General features: G+C 36.9%; 1 protein-coding gene across 7 annotated transcripts in view; it reads right to left on the minus strand.

The window, feature by feature from the left end:
* Positions 1-14756, minus strand: part of LOC309609790 (uncharacterized protein) — a 301740-nt gene that overhangs the window by 176640 nt on the left and 110344 nt on the right. For all 7 annotated transcript variants that reach the window (XR_014233575.1, XR_014233576.1, XR_014233577.1 and 4 more), the window contains one exon: positions 12888-13346. Coding sequence is in view for 3 of the 7 variants with exons in the window: in XM_082351769.1 (XP_082207895.1) it covers positions 13243-13346 (104 nt within the window). In the remaining 4 variants the exon portion in view is untranslated. The remainder of the gene's footprint in view (positions 1-12887; positions 13347-14756) is intronic.

Consider the following 14756-nt stretch of genomic DNA (forward strand, 5'->3'; position numbering starts at 1 on the left):
GATTCAGACAGTGTACCTAATAAGAATGCAACATTCAGAGCCTTGGAAGGACAAACCTGGATGTTATAATGTGTTGACTATTCTTTGAGGCCTCAGGTAGGTTTCTCCAAGAAGGTGACAACTTTCAGTTGAACTAGAAATGGGAAAAGAAGCACATACATCTTTGTTCAAAAGGCTTTTTCTGCCTAATATTCAAGATGGATGACAGTCTAGTAATCTGGAGATGTATAAGACTGGAAAATATAAATTCCTGTTCTATATTAAGGTTAGTGCCAGGAAAAGCATGGAGGAAAAAACTAACTGGGAAATAATTCTGGAGGAAACTTGATTCCCCAGGACACTCCTAAGGGTTTATTTTTTTGCTGAAGTAAAGTATGATGGAGAAGTTGCAAAATATTGTACATATGACTATGGCTCCCCAAGGATGTCCACATCCTAGTCCCCAGAACCTGTGAATATGTTACTTTACATGGCAATAGGGACTCTGCAGATGTGATTAAATTAAGGATCTTGAAATGAGAGCACTATCCTGGATTAGCCAGGTAGACCCAATGTAACCACAAGAGTCCTTAGAAGAAGGAGACAGGGGATCAGAGTGAGAGAAGGAGGTGTTACAATAGAAACAGAAGTTGGGGTAATGCAGGATCAGGAGGATAGAAATGTGGATGTAGTCTCTAGAAACTGGAAAAGGCAAGAAAACAAATTCTCTCCTAGAACATCCAGAAGGAATGCAGCCCTACCAACCCCTTTTAAACTTCTTACCTACTGAACTGTAAGATAATAAATGTGTATTGTTATAGGGCACCAAGTTTATGGTAATTTGTTATAGCAGCAATAGGAAACTAATACATGACAGAGGCAAATAATGCAAGCAGAAAAGAAATGTAAACAGAAACCCAGGAAAAACAAAATAAAATAAAAATACATGAAACACATGGTCTAAGAAAAAAATTAAAATGAAGCTACTGGTTAATAAAAGTGTAACAAAGAGTATACAGTTGACCTTAAAACTAGTAACATTTTCCTTCAAAAAGGCAAGAAGTTTTACTTTGACTCTATAAAGAAGAAAATATAATCTTGGCATAGTAAATTGGGCTGGCATTGGATAAATTTTACTATCATAATAATATAAAGACCCTCTAGTGCTTTTCAACTTTAAGAGTTAACTTATGGCAAAATATAGAAGACTTAGTTGTGTTTGTAAGACAAAATGCAAATTTCAACATCCCTGACAGCAAAAATTTAAAGTTTAGTTGACAGGAGGTAGGATATGGAAAGAGGATGAAAAGTAAAAAATAAAATAGATGCGTTCATACTATGAACTTAAAAAAATGGGAGTTAAAAGAGATTGTTGAAAGTTAATGGAACAAGAAATAGAGGGTTATGAATATACACTAGAGCTATAAAGATGTACAGTAGAAGAACTAAAAATAATACAAATATCAAACATATGGAGGAAAGGAGAAAAGACAGGAATAATGTTAAGTGAGCTAAACTCTCATTTTTCTTATCAAGTTATGACTAGTTTTTAACTATCAGTCTCAGGCAGTATCTATTTATCAGCAAATACTCTTTGGTTAAGTAGTTAATATCCGGAATAGTTCAAGTCAGAAATTGTTAGAAAAGACTAACTGTGATAATGGGACACAAGGGGCAATCAGAAGGCTAGAAGCTTCACTGATGAATTCTAGCATGCATTTAAGGAAGGAAAAGTGGTAATCCCACACAATATAGAAAGTAAACAACAAGGGAACACTTCACAACTCATTTTATGAGGCCACACTATCGTGATACCAAAATCAGATAGGCATTACAAGAAGAAAAAAGTTAAAAATTTGAAATAAAATATTATGAATTCAAACCTAGCAACATATAAAAAAGTTAATACATCTAGACAATGAGATTTGTCCTAGAAATGCAAAGTTGGTTTAATATTCAAAAATTAATCAATGTAATTCACCAAATTAAAGTAGCAAAAGCACATGATCATCATAATAGATGCTGAATAAGCATTTGACAAAATTCAGGAGCTGTCATGATAAAAAAAATAATCATTGGTAATATACATGGAAAATCTAAAGCTAACATCATACTTAATGGTGAAAGATTGAACACTTTTCCCTTGTAATTGAGAGTAAGGAAGGATGTTCACTCACACAACCTATATTCAATATAGCCAGTGTAAAATAAGTCAAGAAAAAGAAATAAGGAGCATACACATTGGAAATATAAAACACTTTTTTCCCCTCATAAACATGATTGTTTACACAGAAAATCCAAAATAATCTACAAAAAATGCTATTAAAATAAATGTGAGTATAGCAAGGCCACAGGATACTATGTCAATATACAAATATTGTATATATATAAAATTATATATATATATATATTTCTAGAAGAAAACAGAAGAAAGTATTCATGGACTTGGGGTACATAAATGTTTCATAGAAAGTAGAAAAAATAAAATTAATCATCAAAGAAAAAATCAATAAATTGGACTTCGTCAATATTAAAATCTTACTCTTCAAAAAGATTCTCTTAAAAAATCAAAAGAGGGGCTTCCCTGGTGGCGCAGTGGTTGAGAATCTGCCTGCCAATGCAGGGGACACGGGTTCGAGCCCTGGGAAGGGGAAGATCCCACATGGCACGGAGCAGCTGGGCCCGTGAGCCACAATTACTGAGCCTGCGCATCTGGAGCCTGTGCTCCGCAACAAGAGAGGCCACGATAGTGAGAGGCCCGCACACCGCGATGAAGAGTGGCCCCCACTTGCCACAACTAGAGAAAGCCCTCGCACAGAAACGAAGACCCAACACAGCCAAAAATAAATAAATAAATAAATAAAACATTTTAAAAAAAAAGAAAAGAAAACAACTTTGGTACATGATCATAAAAAAAAAAATCAAAAGAGCAAGCCAAAGATTGGGTAGAAAATATTCACTATACATACATCAGACAAAAGACTTGTATCCAAAAAATATAAAGCAGTCTTACAGCAAAAAATAAGAAGAAAAAAAAAATTTTAATGGGCAAAAGATTTAAATAAGTACCTCACAAAATAAAATATATTAATAACCAATAGGCAAATGAAAAAAAGTTCAACATCATTAGTCATCATAGGTATGTAAAATGAAACCACAATGAGATGCCACTTCACACCTACTAGAATGGCTTAAATTAGAAAGACTGATAATACAAAGTGTTGGTGAAAATACAGAGCAACTGGAGCACTCGTATATTGCTTGTGGGAATTTTAAATGGCACAACCACTTTGGAAAACAATTTGGCAGTTTCCTATAATGTTAAACACATACAACCTAGTAACCCTACTTCTACATATTTACCAAAGAGAAATGAAAACAGATCCACACAGAGCCTTTACATGAGTATTCATAGCAGTTTTGTTAACAAAAGCCCACAACTAGAAACAATCCAAATGTCCATCAACAGGTGACTAGATAAACAAATTGCTCTAAATCCATGCCATGGAATACTACTCAGCAATAAAATGAAACAAATTTCAGATGCATGCAACAATATAGATGAATCTTGAAAACATGCTGAGTAAAAAAACAAAACAAAACAAAACAGACTCAAAAATTTCACACTGCATGCTTCCATTTATATAAAATTTAGAACAGGCAAACTAATCTGTAGTGACAGAAAACAGATTAGTAGTTGCCTGGGATTAAGTGTGGAAAGGATTAAAAGGGAAAGGACACAAAGGATGATAGAAATGTTCTATATTTTGTTTGTGGTACTTACTACATAGTTGCATTCATTTCTCAAAATGCATTGAATTGTATGCATATAATAGGTGCATTTTATTGTATGTAAAGTATACTTCAATAAAGATTACTTTTAAATTTGGGAAAAAATGTTACTTTCAAAAAATGAATTGTTACAGAATTGTGATTTAAAGACTGGATTATAAAAAAGGATGAATAAGTACCACAGATGCATGATACTAAGTTATGAAGTAGGTTAAACTTCTTTTTTTATGCTCTTTAACATTTTCTGAAATCTGCCCCTTTCTCCCTCCCAACCTCTGAAAATGCCTGGAACATTATTTTCAAAGAGAAACATGAGAGTAACAGTAGAAGTAATAATACCTCACTTTTGATTAGTCACTATGGTTTACTAACCCCATATACTATCTCATTCTATTTTTAACAACCCCATAAGGTAGACCTTTATTATTTTTCATTTTACAGATGAGAAAACTAAAGCTCAGAGGAGATAATATCTTTGCTTCATTTAAGTCTCAGCTCAAATGACACCTTCTCAGAGACGTTTTTCCTGACCACGCTTTCTAAAACAGTACTTGTCTATTCCCTTATGGGCTTTATTTCCTCAAATATGTACCACTAAACTGACATGAGGACAGGAACTTTGTCTATGATGTTCACTACCATATACACCTAGTTCAGTGTTTGACGCATAGTCAGTTTCCAATAAATGTGTTGAACATTGAAGTAGTTTGCCTGAAGTTATAGAGCAAGGCCAAGGTTCTAACCCAGATTTTTCAACTCAGAAAATCTATTTCAGATTCTATTTCATTCTAGAGTCTGAAGCAAAACCCTGTCTCCTGACCCCAAACACTTCAAGTTCCATTTGTCCCTTTCTCCTGATCCTATGACCCTTTTTATTATTTCTTCTGAATCATCCAATGAGAAATTGTAGTTTTGGTTAGTGATGATACCAATGACGGATGAACTAGTTCTAGGTCTGAACATCATTATCTCTTGAAATTCTTTTTTTTAAAAAGCAAATTTTATTTTCTATAGGCTACAATACAGAAAACCCAAGAAATAAACCTATAATAACTCAAATGAATTAAAAAGCAAAAGCAAAATACCATGTATATGAAGCCTGTGTCTTATTTATCTTTGTATCCCTGTTGCCAGGTATACAGGCGTACTTCGGGGATACTGTAGGTTCGGTTCCAGACCACCTCAACAAAGTGAATATTGCTATAAAGAGAGTCACACTAATTTTTTGGTTTTCCAGTGCATATAAAAGTTATGTTTATACTATATTGTAATCTATTAAGTGTGTAATAGCATTAGGTCTAAAAAAATGGACATATATAAAAAATACTTTATTGCCAAAAAATGCTAACCATCATCTGAGGCTTCAGTGAGTCCTAATCTTTTTGCTGGTGGAGGGTCTTGCCTCGATGTTGACGGCGGCTGACTGATCAGGGTGGTGGTTGCTGAAGGCTGGGGAGGTTGTGGCAGTTTCTTAAAATAAGACGGCAATGACATCTGCCACATGGGTTGATTCTTCCTTTCACCAACGATTTGTCTGTAGCATACAATGCTGTTTGGTAAAATTTTACCCACAATAGAACTTCTTTCAAAATTGAGGTCAATCCTCTCAAATCCTGCTGCTGCTTTATCAACTAAATTGATGTAATATTCTAAATCCTTTACTGTCATTTCAACAATCTTCACAGCATTTTCACCAGGAGTAGATTCCATCTCAAGAAATCACTTTTCTGTGTTCATCCTTAAGAAGCAACTCCTCATCCGTTCAAGATTTAGCATGAGATTGCAGCAATTCAGTCACATCTTCAGGTTCCACTTCTAATCCTAGTTCTCCTGCTATTTCCACCACATCTGCAGTTACTTCCTCCACTGAAGTCTTGAATCCCTCAGAGTCATCCATGAGGGTTGAAATCAACTTCTTCCAAACTCCTGTTCGTGCTGATATTTTGACCTCTTCCCATGAATCACGAATGTTCTTAATGGTATCTAGAATGGTGAACGCTTTGCAGAAAGTTTTCAAGTTACTTTGCCCAAATCCATCAGAGGAATCACTATCTGTGAAGGCAGCTATAGCCTTACAAAATGTATTTCTTAAATCATAAGGCTTGAAAGTCGAAATGACTCCTTGATCCATAGGCCGCAAGATGGATGTTGTGTTAGCCGGCATGAAAACAACGTAAATCTCATTGTACATCTCCATCAGAGCTCTTGGGTGACGAGGTGCACTGTCGATGAGCAGTCGTATTTTAAAAGAAATTTTTTTTCCTGAGCAGTAGGTCTCAACGGTGAGCTGAGAATATTTAGTAAACTGTGTCTTAAACAGATGTGCTGTCATCCAGGCTCTGTTATTCCATTGATAGAGCACAGGCAAAGTAGATTTTGCATAATTCTTAAGGTCTCTAGGATTTTCAGAATGGTAAATGAACATTGGCTTCAACTTCAAGTCACCAGCTGCATTAGCCTGTCTTTTGATGCTCTAAAGCAAAGCATTGACTTCTCTATGAAAGTTTGAGATGGCACTGTCCTCAATGGAAGGCTGTTTCCTCTACACTGAAAATCTGTTGCTTAATGTAGCTACCTTCATTAATTATCTTAACTAGATCCTCTGGATAACTTGCTGTGGCTTCTACATCAGCACTATCTGCTTTACCTTGCATTTTTATGTTATGGAGATGACTTCTTTCCTTAAACCTCATGAACCAGTCTCTGCTAGCTTCTTCAGTTTCCTCACCTCTCTCAGCCTTCATAGACTTGAAGGGAGTTAGGGCCTTGCTTGCTCTGGATTAGGCTTTGGCTTAAGGGGAATGCTGTGATTGGTTTGATCTTCTATCCAGAACGCTAAAACTTTCTCCATATGGGCAATAAGGCTGTTTCATTTTCTTATCATTCATGTGTTCACTGGAGTAGCATTTTCAATTTCCTTTGAAAACATCTCCTTTGCATTCACAACTTGGTTAACTGTTTGGTACAAGAGGCCTAGTTTTTGGCCTATCTCGGCTTTCTCACTAAGCTTAATCATTTCTAGCTTCTGATTTAAAGTGAAAGGTGTATAACTCTTACTTTCATTTGAACACTTAGAGGATACTGTAGGACTATTAATTGGCCTAATTTCAATACTGATGTGTCTTAGGGAATAGGGAGGCCCGAAGGGGGAGAGAGAGAGAGATTGAAACATGAGGGAACAGTCAGTCAATGGAGCGGACAGAACACACAACATCTATGGATTAAGTTCTCTGTCCTATATGGTCATGGTTCATGGTGCGCCAAAACAATTACAATAGTAACATCAAAGATCACTGATTGGGACTTCACTGGTGGCGCAATGGTTAAGAATCCGCCTGCCAACGCAGGGGACACGGGTTTGATCCCTGGTCCAGGAAGATTCCCACATGTCTAGGGGCAATTAAGTCCATGTGCCACAACTACTGAGCCTGCACTCTAGAGCCCGTGAGCCACAACTACGGAGCCCTCATGCCACAACTACTGAAGCCCGCATGCTACAACTACTGAAGCCCGCACGCCTAGAGTCCATGCTCTGCAACAAGAAGCCCGCGCACCACAATGAAGAGTAGCCCCCGCTCGTCGCACCTAGAGAAAGCCCATGTGCAGCAACAAAGACCCAACGCAGACAAAAAAAAAAAAAAAAGACCACTGATCACAGATCGCCATAACAAATATAAGAATAATGAAAAGTTTGGAATGGTGTAAGAATTACCAAAATGTGACACAGGGACACAAAGTGAGCAAATGCTGTTGGAAAAATGGAGCTTATAGACTTCCTTGACACAAGGTTGCCACAAATCTTTGACTTGTAAAAAACACAATACCTGTGAAGCACGATAAAGTGAAGTGCAATAAAATGAGGTATGCCTGTAGTGCCTGACAATTAGTGAACTCAAATATTTGTTATTTATATGACTTAGACCACATCCTCTCTCCCAATACCACACACTCACAACTGTCTCCTGAAGATATTGGTGTGTTTTTAATCTCAGTACTTCCTGCTTTTCAATCGTAAAGTAAGACTTTGCTAGAGTTCAGTTCTACCTAACTCGTACCCTTCCTGCTACTGAGGCTTCCCCAGATAAAAAAAGCAATACTGTATACCCACCACTATGTTGCTCATGTAAATAGAGACTATACTTATATCTACTGATGACATTCTCCTGTAATTAAAAAATATATACAAGCAATAAGAATCTTATATAGTTGAAAGGTTAATTCTTCTAATAGTCTCAGAGCTTCCCTTCAGTTATATATCAGAAAAGGAAACTTATCACAGAAAATGACTCCTTGGGTACACAGAGTTATAACCTCATTAATAATGTTACAAGAAGAAGCTGCAGATAGAATCAAAGGGGTAAACAAGATAACTGGAAATGGCCCATCCCACTTGTTTTATTACCTTTAATAATAATGTGTATTAAACTCTCTGCTTTTTCTTGATGAAGAAAGTGGGATATGGGGAGGGGAATGTTTTACTATCTGCAACTGACATTTCTAGAAGGCCACACTAGCAGAGGAAACAAAAATCTTGGAAGGCTCAGTAGCAAAATGTGGGAGATACAGCAAGGACTATGTAGTCAAACAACCCTGAATCTGAATCCTTCTGCCGTTTAGTAGCTATGGAATCTTGAGTACGTTGCTTAACTTCTCTGAACCTCAATTTAGCAACCTATAAAATAGGGATATTAGTACTGTCTTGATAGTGTGGTCGAGAGAACTGAATGAGATAATAGGTACAAATGCTTAGAGCATTGGTACCTAAAGCCTGGTACAAAGTAGTCCTCAACAAATGGGTGAATTAGAGTATAGGCTACCCCATTATAATAAAGAGACCCCAAAAACAGTGGGTTAAAAAGTGGTTGTTTTTCTCTCACTTAACAGTCCCAAATTGGTGGGTGGGCTCAATTTGGTGAGATCATCCTGGGACCCAGATTGCTATTTCTGCCACTCTTCACATCAAGGACACTGCTACAGTTGTAGCCATTATCCAGCCAGTGGAAAGAAGGAAAGTAGGAGTCCCAAGCAAGCAGCTTTATTCTTAAGGAAATGATGCTGAAGTTGCACACATCATTTCCAGTCACATCACACTGGCAAAACTTAGTCTTCTATAGGCCACATCTTGCTGCCTGGGATGCTGAGAAATAAAGTTGGGCAGTCATGTGATCAGCCAAATTCAGGTGTTCTCTTCCTAATAGGAAGAAGGGTTAGCAATTTCTGCCATAGCAAACTGGCTTTATTGCAGGAAACATCATAAAGGATGCTCTATAAGGGAAGTATACCACAAAGTAGATGAGTACCTGAAAAAGTGATTAACTTTAAGCAATGAATAACTGCAGAGCTAACAATATTCACAAATTTATGCATTTAAGCAAATTCGATCAGTTGTAGATTCTGATATCTTCAACCTGTGGACTCAGCCGCACTTGGTCCCTGAGCCACTTCTGAGCAATATGAGGAGGCATCAGCAGCTGGTTGGATCTAAAAATAGTCATGGTGTTGTGTTGACCATGATTTGAGGGGAGTCCAGGGATCTCAGCCTTCTCTTAAGGCCTTCTAAGATGTATTCTGCATTGCCTTCCTTATTTGATCTTTATTAATATCTAAGCATCTATATACTTGACTGTCATACCTCCTCCCTACTTCTTCCAGCATTTTCCACTAGGAAGGTCTTGTTTCCTTATAGTCCCAGCTGCTAGCTAAGGATCTTGCTACCAAATAAATCCAGGACTTAAAACCACAATGTTGCTACCCATCTGAGTTTTACTACTCCCTGATGCCTTGCACTCCCACTTCCTATCAGATAAGACTAACTTGGATATTAATGACAGCTGGAAGCAAGCTTACTATGCCCTTTGAACTTGCCATATTAGGCTGCCAACTATCAGTCTGTTGGGACTGAGTGTGCTTGAAGTGCGGCAATAAAGGAACCTTCAGCCTGGCAAATCTACAAATCTTATTACTGGCTTCTTTTCCCTACCAGTCTCTGCCACTAAGGTCCCAGGCGTGCCTTTCAGTTACACTTGCCCGAGTTATGACTAGAGCAGACAGGAAGCTTCAGGATAGAAGGGTCATAACAAAATGCCGGTTCCTTAAGAAAGAACTGAACAAGGCAGTAACTCTAGGACTGGGGTAAACTTGGCTTGACACTATGTTCCACGACAAAGAACTAAATCTGTCTTGTTCACTGAGTGTTTCAGTGCCTAGCACAGAATAGTACCTATTAGGAGCCAATATTTTCTGTTAAGATGAATGAGGCACTAAGCAGGGATGTGAGTTCAAAGAAGGGAGAAGCCTAGTTTTGAAAATCAAGACTCTAAATACACCAAATTTTCCTATCGCCAGTATCTCCTTATAAGAGAATCTACTCACACCACCAAATCTTGCCCCACAGCTGAGCCCAGCGACAGAACTGGCTACATCATTTATGGGGCCCTCATTTGAAAATTAAGAATTTCATGATAGTGACAGTGGAACATTAAAGTGAGTGTGGAGAGCCCTTCTGACCCCAGGACCCCATGTGACTGCCCAGGTCGCACACCTATGAAGCTGCTTGCCCAGCAGCCATGTTTACACAAGTAACCTTGCTCCGCAGACACAGGTGACCCAAGCTGGCTCAATGATATCCTCTCCAAAGAACTAAATCTAAGAGACATAGAGATTAAGTCAGTTAGATGGTGGTGGGCACTGAGTGATTAGTTAATGTGGACTTTTAAGGTGGTGGCCATTTGCAACCATGTGCATGCAGCTTCATAAGCAGAAAAGTCAGTTGCAAGAAAAACTGGAAAATGTAGCAGCATTAGGTGAGATAACCAAGACACCATGTGACCACAGAGAGCATCAGAGGAGAGAGAGAAGCTGCCTGATGAGTTCTCAGGAGGCCGGATTATAGAGACTACTTTCCTGTTCCCATGAGGCCCAGCTGTACTTGAAATCCCCTATGCCCTCTTAGACAGAACTAGGTTATTGTGTGTACTAACCACATACAGATCTATAATTGTTTCTGTATCTATCCATTTGTGTATGTATTAAGTGGATGCATAAGATGTCTCAGACTCTAATCCAGTATCACAGAAGGCTAGTTCATTCTAGCCTTCTCTTCTTGCTCATCTGTAACTTCCCTCTTCAACAGAGAGAAACCTGGCTCTTAACATCCACCAACCATTACTTATTTGTTCAACCCTTTCGATCATTATTAAATTGGGCTGTTTATTATTTTTTTTACATATAATAAATATTGAATAATCTTATTGAATTGTAAGAGTTCTTATTCTTTATTATTGTGGATATGTCTTTTATCAAGTTTAAGTGTTGCAAATATTTTCTCCCAGTTCAAGCTTTTCTTTTCATCTTCTTTCAAAGATCAAAATGTTTTCATTTCAATGAAGTTCAATGTATTGCTTTTTTTCTTTTATAGTTTGTGCTTTTTGTGTTCCATCTAAGAAATTTTAGCTTAAGCCAAGGTTTCAAAGATTGTCTCCTATGTTGTCTTCTAGATGTTTTATAGTTTTAGCTTTAGGTCAAATGATCCATTTTGAGTTAATTTTTGCCAACACCGTTCTCACAAGATAGCATTTTTATTTTTGCATTCACAGTTCTTTGGTTATATAATATTCAAATTACATTATTGCAGTAACAAGTCCAACGATTATGAACAGCTTAGAAAAGCACAACCGAGTCTTGGTAAGTGTACTACTCAACTGAGAGAGGGACATGTAGAGTATACTAGAGAATAGCCTCCCTAGCCTTGAGTCTCCAGCACTATGGGCTTCAATGGGCAAGTTTTACTGACAGAAGGGAAAATTTTGGTTAATCTGGTATATAGGTAAACAGGAGCTGGGTTAAAGAACATCTACCAGATATAAACAAGTGAGTTGACAGGTCATTTTTGTGCCTGCCAAACTAGCCCCAAATTATGTCTTTATTTTCAGATGTCACGATTTTTAAAAAAACTGGCAGACTTGAGTGGATTACAAACTGCTCTTCAGAGTTCTGTGACTCCATGGCGGTTACCTCAGTAATTCAAGTGAAAGACATTGCTTTTTTTGTTTTTCTATTTTGCATGGATTTCTTTTTTCTTTTCTAGCAGCTCCATAGCTTAAAAGAAAGGGAGTAAAAGTTGGAAATAATGATTGAAAAGATACTTACTCAGAGGAAATCAAACAGATATGAGTGTGATGGATAGTACTTGTGGAAGACAGTGTTTGTTTCCTAACCAACAGCCATTTCCTCCTCTTCGCTGCACAGAACCCTGATTTTGTACCAGTAACAATGTACCCAATATAGTAGACACTAACAAAGCAGCAAAGGGTTGCCAGCTGCAGAGACCCAGTGCTTAGCCCCCATCCTGCTTGATCCTACCTCAAGAAAATTTTACAGTCCTCAGGCATTTCTCTGAGTTTTCACTTCTTAGTTAGTTGGCCTTTATAACATCCAAATAAGGTTGACAGGTAAATGAATAAATGGTGACAAGGTATGTGATATTATAAAGAGGTCTTGATTCATTTTAGTTATTTAAGGTTGATTCATGAATTGCCTCACCAGGTTGATTCACATTTACATGTCTCAAGGGAGACCACTTTATCTAGTTTCCTTGGAAGACAGTTTACCAGCCTTACCAGTCTTAATGTCAGAATGTAACATACTTGTTTAGTTCTCCTGAGAAGAATTTCTCTCTGTAAAAATGAGCTTAGAATATTGTTTTACTTACCTTCAAAATATTTTTAAGCTTGAGTGATAATGTGCTATGGAATAAAAACCTTATTTGATCTGATTTAATAAAATCAGAAGTCCCATTTTATGATTTAAGTATACATAATCTTACATTACAATCATTTTGTTTTATTAATTTGGACTACGTTGAGGAAATCATTTTTGCTGTTAAAAGAGCCTGCTTAATTTATTCTCTGAATTGTGAACAGATAAATTTAATTATTAGTCTCTTTAAATTTCCTTTGGAAACATCCTCTCCAAACTTCAAATCATAAAAGCCAAGACTGATGTTTTGACTAACCTAAAATGCAATGATTGGTAAGCATAAAATAAAGAATAGTTTAAAATGCCATTCCAGATAAATTTGAGAAGACATAGAAATGTAACAAAAAGAAAATACCTACCTCAGCTCCATCACTTGAAGGCATGGCTGGAAGAGGAATCAGCAATGATGCCAAACAAGAAACATGAAAGTCATTTACTCCCAACCACAATTTCACAGAAGTGGAAACTAAGGCTCAGAAAGATTGAGTAATTAACTTTAGATCATATTCCTTGTCATTGGCAGCAGTCTAAATCCAGGTTTCTTTACTTCCAGTCATGTGTTATTAATGGTTGTTGTTTTCCATTAAATTATCTGTAGTGGGGATGATCACATCTGTTATGGCCATCTTTATGCTAGATATCAATGACTAGTCTAATTGGTCAGTCATCATTATCCTGGTGATCAAAATGATTAGGAAGGTTGACCCTTCCGTTTCACTTCTGATGGATGAACTTCAACCTTGTCATAGCTGCGCTGGCTTTTCGACTTGGTTTTGTGAGCATAAATTCAACAACTTTTCCAGTTTTCCATTTCAATCCTGGGGAAAAAGAATTAAGAGATCTAAATCTAGCATGTAGAGTTGTATAAGTTAATCAAAGAATGAGACTATCTCACATTTGTAAAGCACTTCACAGATGATGAAGTGCTATACATCACAACTCTGTGAGGTATTATTCCCACTTTACAGATAAGAGATATGACTTGCCCAACTGAGTTGCAGAACCAGACTAGAAACAAGTTCTTCTATCTCCAAATCCAGTGCTCTTTCCACATTTTACCTATTGCAAATCACTTAAGAAAATATTTACCTTCTATTATAATGGACACGATTAACTCATTTCCGTTAAAAAAATGAGGAAAGGCCAAATGTTTTTCTCATCTATTATTATTCTAATACTTGGAAAAACACAAACCTGAACTAGGAAGGTTTAAACATTTGTAGTAGAATGAATTAATTAATTCACAACAAACATGTATACTAGGCACTTACTATGCACCACAAGCTGTTAGTTATGAAGGGACAAACCTGTTTCTGGGAGTAATATGTAAACTGTAAACACTAATGTAGAGTATCATTATTTTAAAACAAAATCCACAAATTAGTTATAGCCTGTAAATCTCTGGATATCATTAGACAAAGGCCCAAGTTAAAGACTCAGAAATGCTTACTAAAAAGAAATCTTCCCAGTCACCTACTTCAAAAGCCACCCCTTCAAGATAAGGAAACCTAGAAGGCAGAGGTTAACTGACTTGCCAAACATCACTTCACCAGTTAGTGTCAAAGCAAGATAACTGCTTTAGAAAAGTTTAAAGTTTCAGGACACAATGAGAAGTCTTGAGACTTATTTGAAACTTTAACATCCAGGACCTAACAATGGTTTAACTTGTCTACAGCCAAGTAAACATAAAACACAAAGGAAGCTTCTAGTTTCTTTTTCAGTAACGTGGCAATTCCCTGGTCCCTAATTGTGGAGAGATGACTAACTGGCTTATACATAACAGCTATCAGTAATGGAAATCACCTGACACAATGATCAGGCAAAGTTGGAACATTTACATTTCAACTACTTTGTTGTTGTTGTTGTTTTTACAAAACTCAAAAGTACTGTTGGTGTTGATACAGTACTCCCCTCCCTCAAAGCTCAAGTTATCACTTTCAACTGTTATGTAGGATACTTTGAGCTGGAAAATTTTAAAGGTGTTATTTCCACAGCACATTAGCATAACAAACGCAAAAACACCTTAAGTCAATGAGCATGGCACTATATAGAATTAACGGAATGTAGACAAATGAGATGTGATCAGTAAGTGAATGCTTCGTTTTCAGTCCACTTTATTTGTATCAAAGAGTTTCCTCAAAATTCAAAGCAATCTTAACTATGTGTCATTAACTTCCACTGAAAGAAATGGAAAAATCCATTAATGAACACTGCTTGTCAAATTGGAA

Source organism: Balaenoptera borealis (assembly GCF_965194805.1).
Source record: "Balaenoptera borealis genome assembly, chromosome: 13".
NCBI lineage: Eukaryota > Metazoa > Chordata > Mammalia > Artiodactyla > Balaenopteridae > Balaenoptera > Balaenoptera borealis.